Below are 12494 nucleotides of genomic sequence, written 5' to 3'. Positions count from 1 at the left end.
ATAGTAGGATGGAAAGACAGGGACGAACCATTGAAAACTTGGATAATGGAAGACGGGAAAACCCTTACTGTGTATGAGGCACTGGAGAGAGGGGTAGTGCAGAACAAAAAGGGGTCAAACACAAGTATGGAGGCCATACATAAAGGCTGGAGTTTGGTGAGGAAAATAATTCATATGGATGGCATTTTAGAAGACACTCCTTTGTGGCACAACCACAAAAGTGGGTTTGAATAATGGGGATTTTTTTAGATACTCACAGTTAGCACCTGCAATTAAAGCAATTAGGATGCATAGAAGTATAAAATTAGAGTCACATCCATGTATAGACTTTATCAAAAACACTAAAAAGGAAAGGGGTTTTGTCGCTGGGGTATATAGACTATTGATTAAAGGTATGTTTTTAGGGGTTAAACACAAGTCACAAGAATGTTGGGAAAATGTGATAGGACAGATAACACTACACGAGTGGGAGGGGATCTATAGGAATGTGAAGGTAGGACTTATTAGCGAAAATCACAGGGCTATCCAGACAAAGTTATTGTATAGACTATACTACTCTCCAGATGTGTTGTACAAGATGAAAGTGAAGAGTTCATCTAAATGTTTCAAATGTGGAATAGAGGAGGCTGACTTTCTTCATACAATCTGGGCGTTCCCCAGACTTAAAGGTTTTTGGGACGGATTATTTCTGCAGATAAATAAAATTCTAGAGTTACCACTGACCCCTTCAATTAGTGTGGCAGTTATGGGACTGTTTAGGACTAGTGATAAATTGAATCAAAAAGAGAGGTTACTGGTACTAAAGCTTATGACAATAGCAAAGGTTCTTATAGTTCGGGAATGGGGGAGTAGTAGGATTCCCAATGTGGACCACTGGTCTGCTCTTACACAAAAGATTAAAAGATACGAACAAATCTATGCTGATAAGAGTGGAACCAGAGGGAAATGGGCAGAGATCTGGAGTAACTGGAAATAGGAATTTTTTTTTTTTTTTTTGTTTCTGGTGGATGGGAAAGGGTGGGGGGAGGTTGTCTTAGCATACTGTACAAGGTTAATAATGTATAAAAGAAGAAAATGTTTGGTTTCTTTTTTAATCATCCTTCGGGATGATAACTGTTTGTATTTTACACATTTTCTATGGTGTGAAGGGGGAGGGGAGGGAGAGTGAGGGAAAAAGGGAAGAGAGAAAGGTTGCGATAAGAAAACTGTTAGCCCATACCTGTTATAAGTTGGTATAAGACCTTGTTAACTGTTATAAATTGAATGCGTAACCGTATATAAATAGGCACAACTACAATAAAGAAAAAAAAAAAAAAAGAAACGCCAGTTCCATCAGAATAGCCTTCGGATACATCATCTCCGATAAAGGTCTACAGATGGATCCAACCAAGCGGTACTTCAGTGGCGTCGCCCAGTAGGACTTCGTGCCATACAGAGATTCCTGGGCTTTGCAAATTATTACCGGCAATTTATTCCACACTTCTCTTCTCTCGTATCTACCATTGTGGCCTTAACGAGAAAAGGCACTGATCCCAGACTCTGGTCTCTGAGGATGAAGAAGCATTCTCTAAATTGAAGTCTGCCTTTGCTTCTGCTCCTGTTCATGGCCAGATTTAGAGAAATTGTTCCAGGTTGAGGTTGACATCTCCTCAGGAGGTGCCCGAGCTATTCTCACTCAGAAAGGGCCCAAAGGCAGAGCGCTTGCCTGTCACTCATTGTCATGTTCAAGAAACCAGTCTGAGATGATTTCAGCTTTATGACATGGCGCATTATCCTGCTGAAAGTAGCCATCAGATGATGGGTACATTGTGGTCACAAAGGGATGGACATGGTCAGCAACAATACTCAGGTAGGCTGTGGCGTTGCAACGATGCTCAATTGGTACCAAGGGGCCCAAAGAGTGCCAAGAAAATATTCCCTACACCACCACCACCAGCCTGAACCGTTGATACAAGGAAGGATGGATCCATGCTTTCATGTTGTTGACGCCAAATTCTGACCCTACCATCCGAATGTCGCAGCAGAAATCGAGACTCATCAAACCAGGGAATGTTTTTCCAATCTTCCACTGTCCAATTTCGATGAGCTTGTGCAAATTGTAGCCTCAGTTACCTGTTCTTAGCTGAAAGGAGTGGCACCCGGTGTGGTCTTCTGCTGCTGTAGCCCATCTGCCTCAAAGTTCGACGTACTGTGCGTTCAGAGATGCTCTTCTGCCTACCTTGGTTGTAACGGGTGGCGATTTGAGTCATTGTTGCCTTTCTATCTGCTCGAACCAGTCTGCCCATTCTCATCTGACCTCTGGTATCAACAAGGCATTTCCGCCCTCAGAACTGCCGCTCACTGGATGTTTTTTCTTTTTCGGACCATTCTCTGTAAACCCTAGAGATGGTTGTGCGTGAAAATCCCAGTAGATCAGCAATTTCTGAAATACTCAGACCAGCCCTTCTGGCACCAACAACCATGCCACGTTCAAAGGCACTCAAATCACCTTTCTTCCCCATACTGATGCTCGGTTTGAATTGCAGGAGATTGTCTTGACCATGTCTACATGCCTAAATGCACTGAGTTGCTGCCATGTGATTGGCTGATTAGAAATTAAGTGTTAACGAGCAGTTGGACAGGTGTACCTAATAAAGTGGCCGGTGAGTGTATATGCCTGGTGTGTCAAGACGGGATTTGCACCCAGAATGATTTTTTACTATTGCTATGGTGCTGCTGGCAATGGCGGACCTGGAATTTGAAGTGGACCACCACCAGCCAGTCTGTCTACTGTATATAGCCAGCCAGTCCCCCGCAGTATATAGCAAGTCCCCTGTCCCTGTATATAGCCAGCCAGTCCCCCCAGTATATAGCCAGTCAGTCCCCTGTATATAGCCAGCCAACCAAGTATATAACCAGCTCCCCAGTATATAGCCAGCCAGTCCTTGTATATAGCCTGCTAGCCCCCCAGTATATAGCCAGCCCCCGCAGTATATAGCCAGTCAGTCCCCCCTAGTATATGATGAATGGTTAGCTAGATGTATAGATAGGAAATAGATAAATTATGGATAATAGGAGACAGATAGATGATAGACAGTAGGTAGATGATAAGTATCTTCGCCCGGTTATTCAACCATGGGGTATTAAAAGAAATACTGGGAAAATACAGGGAAAATGCCCAGTTTGCTGCCCTCCAATGCCGACCCTGACTATAACCTCCTACTATTTCCAGTGTGACCAAAAGGGAAGGGGGAATATGAATTGCTGGCGCACAAAGTGTCGAGCCAAAAGGGGAGATTGGGATTGAGTTTTGGGATTGCCAAAACAAGGACTGGTGATTTGAAATCTGCCCCATTACAAGCTATTTGATGCAATAGAATTCTGCTATTAATGTTTTAGCGAGGGAGGATAATTACAGAGCTACAGAACTGGGCGTTAATATGTGTGTAATTACAGTTTTGATAAAAAAATACATTAAAGCTTGCAACCTTCTTCACAAACTGGATCAATGACCTCTTTGAATAATCAACAGAGGGTAATTATACAATTCATAGATGAGGCAAATCTCTGCAGAATGGAGATAGGCCTAAATTTAATATCAGTCTAGAGCCGCTAGAGGGCAGCACTTTGTCAATGACACAATCCCCGAGGAGCTGGGAATAGAGACGGGCGGTGGAGATCGCGCTCACACTGTCATCCTGCTACAAGGAGACAGATCCATTGCGCAGGCGGCTCTGGCACAGGTCAATGGACAGCCCGGGCAGCCCCTGTCATCACTGCTACCATAGATGAGCTGGTGACATCTTCAGGATGGATCCAGATTATGCAGCATTTGAAAGCTCCCTGTACACTGACTTCAAAGACTTCTGCAAGAAAATCAGCGATGCTTACATGGAGCTGAAGGAGGACCTGACTCCATATAGGGATGATCGCTACTACAGGTACATGCGGCAATGACACTCCTTATGGTCATGTGTGAATGACTGCATTGTGGGCAGCCTGTCCACACTGATGTCACAGCATCTGCAGGTAGCTCACAGATCAGGCCCTTATACACTGTGTACCAATTCTGTACACCATCAGATGGTCTCTCTACACAGCATTCCCTATTTAGTTACGTCTCATTCATATGTGTTTCTATATTTTCCTTTATTTTATAATGTGTACTGTGTTCATATGTGTGGGCGGACCCAAGAGACCCATTATAGAGAATTTAAGAGAAATCATTATGTGTGTTCCCTTTAAAATGTGAAAATATCATAAATATATATAAATATTATACCAAGCAGTCCTCACCTCTCCACTCCCTTTGCAGTCCAGGCTCAGATCTGCCTGTGAACCATGAACCTGCTACATCACTGGCCACAGGATCAGTGAGAGAGGGGGGATAAAGAGAGGGGGTTTTTTTTAGCACAATGTAGCTATATATTAACACACACTTCTTTCCTACTAAGAGTATAAAGTGTATGTGCTTTATGGCAGTGAGTTGATGTTGATTGACAGGCTGTCATGGCATCCAGTCACCCCCCCCCCCCCCATAAAACCTAATGGGGATGCTTGACACAAATATGGTAACCCCATGTATCACCATCTTCTAAAAGCCATCACTTTTTTATACACAAGTACAAGTACAAGTGCTGTGTAAGACTAACAGAATGGTTCTTGGGCCGCAAAAAAATGATTCATGGTCCGTTCTTGCTTTCCGAGTGTAATTCGTGTGTAATTGATTTCTTAGCCAGATGAACGCAAAAAAAGTACATGTATCATTTGTATTGCATCTGTTTTTGTGGATGGGGTCACATGATTGTAAAAAACAGCAACAGCCCCACAAATGTGAACTGCATGCATAGTTGCCATCCACTATTTTTCCTAGTCCCATTGACTAAGCTTATTGGGTAGCAGAACAGCCTTGCGGTGCTGGGTTCAAGTCCCACCTCGGTCAACATCTGCAAAGAGTTTGTATGTTTACTGGGCCTGAGACATTGCATTTTTGACTGATATAACATGATTGATTTATACAATAAAATATATATGTATGTATTGCACTGTGTTAGATGAATAGGAGCTTGCTTGAACAAGTGATCAGAGGATTGATTGCTCAAGACAACCTGGAAGAAATAAAAAGTTTACAATTGATAGTTTAAAAAAAAAGTTAAAAAGTCACCTAAACACCATCATCCCCTATACACATGTAATAAAGTTAAAAAAAAAAAACTCCACCAAAAAAAATACTAAAGTTATATCTCTGAAAAGACGGCAATACTAAAACTATATTAGTTTTCTTATTTTATCAGTAAAATTGTAAAAGCAAAATATCCAAAACCAGAATTGATGATTTTCTTTTCTTCCATACATTCAATAGTTGATAAAATTTCATCAATAAGCTAAATACCCACTAAAATGAAGTATTTGTACAGTGCGTCTAACTTTGCAGAAAATTATCCCTATTATTATGTCCAAATCGCCAAATAAAATAAACAGCAAATCTGCTCCGAACGGTGTGCCTTTCCTTCATTGCCATGGTGTGTGCCTATTCAACAGTTTACCACCACAAATGGGATATTGGCATACACAGGAGAAATTGGGTGTCAAATATCGTGGAGCGTTTTGGCATTTTATCCACTGAAAATGTGTACATTTTTGGAAAAATAAATTCATTTAGCCAAAATAAATTAAAATTTCAAAATTGCAACCGATTTTATATTATGAGCAGGTCCCTCAAAAGTGATTTTGCGTTTATAAAATTGTAACACACAGCAGACCAAAGTAAATATGTTAACCCAGTCTACAAATTCAAACAAGTCGTCATAATTGGGATATTGAGGAGTGTTGTTAGTCAATGCTAAAACATAGCTTTTATTAAAGAATTTGCATAAAATCACACTAAAACCATTAGTGCAGAAAAAGTTAGAACCATAGGTAAAAAATTATACAATAAGGACTAGCTAGCAGAAGTGTGCAATCTAAAGTGTCTCCTAGAGCATAGTCGTCTGATAAAATGTATGCACCGATGGGTAAATGATGTCTCCTACCGTGGTTCAGACTTATTGAGCTACCTGGCTGGGTAGAGGGATTGTCTGGTACCTTACTCGACCCTATGACATCCCCTTTAACTACCACCCTTATAAGGGCAGTCCACAACTGTCCCTGTTATCAAGCGCATGCCCCCTGTAAATGTCACATTCCCTTTCATCTTTTGACTCCTCAGAGGGATTAGGTATAGCTGCTTTAACAAATAATGGGATGCAGGTATTTTAGGAGCTTGCTGTAAGCTACCGAATTCATCTGGTGCACCCTTCCACAGGATGAATATATCACCGATAAATCGAAAAAACATTTCCACATGTTCATTCCCCTCCGGTGGGTCATACCCGAAGATACACCGAAGATACACCAGCAGCCCAGGAGCAGATTGGCATATGAGGGAGATCAAGGGCTCCCCATTGCCGTGCCCCTGAGCTGGTGGTAGATCTGGTCGTTAACCCCTTAGCGCTCCGCGCCGTAGCTGTACTGCGCAGCTTCCCACTATTGGCGCTCAGCGCAGTACAGCTACTGCGCAAGCGCATACTATTTTAGAATTGTCACCACGTCGCGAGACGTGGTGACATCGGGATGAGATTTGGGTGACAGAGGCAGGAGGAGTTCCTGTCTCCGTCACCCGACCAATCAAATCGGTCCCGCCCGCCGATCGCCGTGATTGGCCAGTCAAACCTGACTGGCCAATTACAGCGATTTTAGGCTAAAAAACGTGCTTTTAGCACTTTCCTCTTCCTCCAGCGGCACCATTTTGGTTTGGTATCGCTGGAGAGAGGAAAGAGCGTTACTGTGTGCACCAAAATACACTTTTACACTATAAATAGTGTTCTGATCCTTATCTGATCCCTATTGTTCCCTACAAATTCCCATCCCTATCTGTTTTTTCCTGTGTCCTGTGTGTTCCCTGTGTGATCGCCTTGTGTGATCCCACGTGTCTTCCGTTTTTCCCTGTCTGTCCCTTCTGAACCCAAACGCACTTTTTAGTGTGCTGTGTTAGCGTTGTTCTGCACTGGACGCACTTTTCAGTGCGCCGTGTGAATAGCAGTGCACAGAATCTTTAGCAGTCTTAGCGGTAGTTAGTTTGTCTTAGGGCAAGCTAGGTGCATTTGTAGCGCCTTTTTGTGCGGTGCACATAGGTTTTTTTTCGTTGCCTGGTAATATTTTTTTCCAGAACGCCGTAGGTGTACCCGTACTTAGCTATTTTTTGTGTGTGCCATCTGTGCGGCTTGTCCGTGTGGTTTGGTGTGCATTATCTTTTTTTTTTGTGTGCTATCTGTGCGGCTTGTCCGTGTAGTTTAGTGCACATTATTTTTTTTGTGTGCTATCTGTGCGGCTTGTCCGTGTAGTTTAGTGCGCATTATTTTTTGTGTGTGCCATCTGTGCGGCTTGTCCTTGTAGTTTGGTGTGCATTACCTTTTTTTTTGTGTGCTATCTGTGCGGCTTGTCCGTGTAGTTTAGTGCGCATTATTTTTTGTGTGTGCCATCTGTGCGGCTTGTCCGTGTAGTTTAGTGCGCATTATTTTTTTTGTGTGCTATCTGTGCGGCTTGTCCGTGTAGTTTAGTGCGCATTATTTTTTTTGTGTGCTATCTGTGCGGCTTGTCCGTGTAGTTTAGTGCGCATTATTTTTTGTGTGCCATCTGTGCGGCTGGTCCGTGTAGCTTGGTGTGCATTATCTTTTTTTTTTTGTGTGCTATCTGTGCGGCTTGTCCGTGTAGTTTGGTGCGCATTATATATTTTTTTTTTTTGTGTGCCTGCTAGACGGTTTATCCGTGTAGTTTGGTGCACATTATCTAATTTTTCTTGTTCTCTATTTTTTTTGTGTGCAATGTCTCAGAAGACATACACTGTGTTGGAGGCATATAACATGCTTGCCTCTGACACCGAGTCAGCTAGTGGGGATGATGGTCCCTTTTACCTATCATCATCCTCCTGCTCATCTTCCAGTGACCTGGAAGGACCCCCAAGAAGGCGCCGTAGGGTTCCAGGGACTTCTGCAGGAGAAGTGCCTGGGACTTCTGCAGGAGAAGTGCCTGGGACTTCTGCAGGAGAAGTGCCTGGGACTTCTGCAGGAGAAGTGCCTGGGACTTCTGCAGGAGAAGTGCCTGGGACTTCTGCAGGAGAAGTGCCTGGGACTTCTGCAGGAGAAGTGCCTGGGACTTCTGCAGGAGAAGTGCCTGGGACTTCTGCAGGAGAAGTGCCTGGGACTTCTGCAGGAGAAGTTTCTGGGACTTCTGCAGGAGAAGTTTCTGGGGCTTCCACTGACCCCACATGGGTAGCCCCAGATAATTATACCCCTCAGGTCCCTGACTTTTTGGGCCATCCTGGCATTAACTTTGACACGACAGGGCTCAGAGCTGTAGACTTTTTTAAGTTTTTTTTTTTATGAGGAGCTGCTGAATATTATTATATTTCAGACAAATCTCTACACTGCACAACATATTGCCCAAAACCCCACGTCCTTTTATGCACAACCCTACAGGTGGACCCCTGTCACTGCAGCAGAGATGCACAAGTATTGGGGCATAATACTCCTTATGGGGATAGTAAAGAAGCCTTCAATCAGGGACTACTGGAGCACAGATATACTGTACCACACCCCCATGTTCCGCATGGCAATGAGCAGGATGCGCTTTGAAGCCATCCATAAGTTTTTGCACTACACTGACAACACACAGTGCCCACCCAGAGGTGACCCCAGTTATGATCGGTTATTTAAGGTCAGGCCCATATTAGATCATTTTAGTGCCAAGTTTGCCCAGGCATATACTCCCGCCAAACATGTGAGCATAGACGAGTCCCTGGTACAATTCAAAGGGAGACTTCAATTCCGCCAGTACCTGCCCAATAAGAGGGCAAGATATGGTGTGAAAATGTATAAGCTGTGCGAAAGTTCATCCGGGTACACATACAAGTTTAGGGTATATGAAGGGAAGGACTCCACTATAGTGCCCCCAGAATGACCCCCCTTCCTGGGTGTTACAGGGAAGATAGTGTGGGATTTAGTGCACCCACTGCTGGACCAGGGCTACCACCTCTACCTGGACAATTTCTACACCAGCACCACCCTGTTCAAGTGCCTCACTTCCAGAAATACTGCGGCATGCGGCACTGTACGCAGAAATCAGAGAGGTCTCCCTAAGTCGCTGCTTGGGCAAAAACTTAAAAGGCACGAAAGCAGGGCACTATGCAGCGACTCTGTATTGTGTGTTAAGTACAAGGACAAGAGAGAGGTCCTTGTATTAACCACAATACATGAACACACCACCACCCCTGTCCCAGTACGAAGTGCCAGTACAGAAACCCCCAAGCCAGACTGTATTTTAGATTATAACAAATACATGGGAGGGGTGGACTTGTCTGACCAGGTGCTTCAGCCGTACAATGCCATGCGGAAGTCGAGGGTGTGGTACAAGAAGCTGGCCGTGCACATCATGCAGATGGCATTGTATAATGCTTTCGTGCTGCATCGATATGCCGGCCAGAGGGGAACTTTCCTGGAATTTCAAGAGATGGTAATAAAGTACTTTCTTTTTGGAGACCAGGAAGGGGGGAGTGCTAGCACATCTGGAAGTGAGGCCACATCACGTATTGTACCAGGGCAGCACTTTCCAGGAGTAGTTCCCCAAACAGCCAGCAAGGGAAGGTCACAAAAGAGGTGCAGGGTGTGCTCCAAAAATGGCATTCGGAAGGACACCATTCATCACTGTGAGACATGCCCAGAAAAACCAGGGTTATGTAGGAAAGATTGCTTCCGAATTTATCATACATCCCTGGATTTTTAGAGTACCCTGTTGTTACCCTGACGCACAGCTTATACATCATGCCGCACCTTCCCTTCTAAGCCCTGCCATGTGCCCAGCCTGTAGATTACTGTCCCGTATGCTTTACCCGGGAAAACATGCATCATGATTTTTAGGGTGTTTGTCTCCCATGGCAGCAGCTGGGCACAAAATGACAAAATGGATATTTTTTACTATGCACTATCCATTTTGCACTTTTTCAGGGGTCCACCTGTGGGGTTAAAATGCTAACTATACCCCTAGATTAATTCATGGAGGGGTGTAGTTTCCAAAATAGGGTCAGTTCTTAGGGGTTTCTACTGTACTGGCCCCTATTGGCATCTACAAATCTTTCATGATGCCAAAAAGAAAAATAAATGTACAATGTCTGTGCTCCAACAAGTTATTTCCTTTTGAGCCCTGCCGTGTCTCCATCCTAGAGATTATTGCCTCCTATAGGGTATTGCCCTAACCGGGGTAACCCACAGAATGATTTTTGATGTGTTTTTCCCCAGTGGCATGAGTTGGGCAAAAAACTTTTGTCACTTCAATGGCATATTTGATAAATTGCAATACAATTGTTTCTCTGCACTACTCACTTTGTATTACATTTGAGCCAGCACCTTAGGGGTTAAAATGCTCATACAAGCCTACATACATTCTTTGAGGGGTGCCCTTTCCAAAATGGGTTCACTACTTGGGGGTTTTTATTGTACTGGTACCCCGGGGGTACCCCCCCATTACCAATCTAGTGAAAACGAAGCTTGAAAACCTAAATTGTGCTTCTTTCTTCCTGACCCCTGCCGTGTGCCCAGCCTGTAAATTATTGGTACATGTGTGGTATTGCCGTACTCGGGACAACCCGCAGAATGATTTTTGGGGTGTTTGTCTGAAGTGGCATGGGTTGGGCACAGTATATGAGGCACTAAAATGACATTTTTGAGATAAAAACGCAATTTTTACTCTGCACCATTTACTTTGCATTCAATTTTGACCAGCGTGTCGGGGGTTAAAATGCTCACCACAACCACCGATAAATTCTTTGAGGGGTCTAGTTTCCGTAATGGTATCATTTATTGGGGGTTTCTATTGCACTGGCACCTCACGGGCCCTGCCAACATGACATGGCACTCCAAATCCAAACGTGCGAAAACGGAGATGGAAAATCAAAATTTCACTCCTGCCGTTCTCATCCCTTCTGTGTGCCCAGCCTGTAAATTATTGGCACATGTGTGGTATTGCCGTACTCGGGACAGCCCGCAGAATGATTTTTGGGGTGTTTGTCTGAAGTGGCATGGGTTGGGCACAGTATATGAGGCACTAATATGACATTTTTGAGATAAAAACGCAATTTTTACTCTGCACCATTTACTTTGCATTCAATTTTGACCAGCGTGTCGGGGGTTAAAATGCTCACCACAACCACCGATAAATTCTTTGAGGGGTCTAGTTTCCGTAATGGTATCATTTATTGGGGGTTTCTATTGCACTGGCACCTCACGGGCCCTGCCAACATGACATGGCACTCCAAATCCAAACGTGTGAAAACGGAGATGGAAAATCAAAATTTCACTCCTTCCGTTCTCATCCCTTCTGTGTGCCCAGTCTGTAAATTATTGGCACATGTGTGGTATTGCTGTACTCGGGACAACCCGCAGAATGATTTTTGGGGTGTTTGTCTAAAGTGGCATGGGTTGGGCACAGTATATGAGGCACTAAAATGACTTTGAGATAAAAACGCAATTTTTACTCTGCACCATTTACTTTGCATTAAATTTTGACCAGCGTGTTGGGGGTTAAAATGCTCACCACAACCACCGATAAATTCTTTGAGGGGTCTAGTTTCCGAAATGGTGACATTTTGGGGGGTTTTGTATTGTACTTTTACTTCAGGGGCTCTTCAATTACACTGTGGCACCACAAAATATTTGCAGCCAAATTGGCTTTCCAAATTCCCAGTATCGCTAACTCTGTTCTGGACATCGCTGTGCGGGGAAACAGCAGCTGACATCCACATGTCTGGTATTGCCGTACTCGGAAGAAGCAGGGCAAGAAATTAGGAATATATATTTACCTCAAATTCCTTCTGAATGTATCCATTTTAGGGCTAAATTGGAAAGATTGAAATCCAAAATTGAAATTTCAAAATTTCCACTCCATTTTCATATGCTTCCGGAAAAATAATTAAAGGGTTAACAGACTTCTTAAATGCTGATTTGAATAGGTTGAGATGTTAGGTTCATAAAATGGTGTTACTTGTGGGGGTATATAGTACATAAGCCTTTATAGGGCACTTCCAAACTGAATTGATCACCAAAAAGTTAGCATTTTTCAAATTTCAAGAAAATCTGAGAAGTTGCTACTAAAACTTCAAACCTTCTCACATCCATAAAAAAATGGAAACTTAAAACAAATAATGGATATAAAAAGAAGACCAATGGCAAAAGGTTTCTATCAAAAAAAATTGTGGTATCACTTTTTGTCTAAAAAGTATAACATTTGAAACTTTGAAAATAGTCATTTTTTTCAAAATTTTCCTAAATTTTTGAATTTTTACCCCCCAAAAAAGGAACGGATCACCGAAATGACACTACTAACATAAACTACAATGTCTCACGAGAAAACAATCTCAAAATCACAGAGATATCTTAAAGCGTTGAAAAGTTATTACCACAGGAAGAGACACTGGTCAAATTTCA

At 43.2% G+C, this 12494-nt stretch overlaps 1 protein-coding gene across 1 annotated transcript in view; it reads left to right on the top strand.

Moving 5' to 3' along the window:
• The first annotated feature begins 3636 nt into the window (after positions 1-3636).
• The window catches only part of TMEM181 (transmembrane protein 181), an 87405-nt gene continuing 78547 nt past the window's right edge, over positions 3637-12494 (top strand). The window contains exon 1 of the mRNA XM_072141028.1: positions 3637-3920. Within this exon, the coding sequence (XP_071997129.1) occupies positions 3790-3920 (131 nt within the window). The 5' untranslated portion in view covers positions 3637-3789. The remainder of the gene's footprint in view (positions 3921-12494) is intronic.

The sequence above is a fragment of the Engystomops pustulosus genome, chromosome 3 (genome assembly GCF_040894005.1).
Source record: "Engystomops pustulosus chromosome 3, aEngPut4.maternal, whole genome shotgun sequence".
NCBI lineage: Eukaryota > Metazoa > Chordata > Amphibia > Anura > Leptodactylidae > Engystomops > Engystomops pustulosus.
Note: the sequence above shows the minus strand (reverse complement) of the source record. Positions and strands in the feature narration are given on the sequence as shown.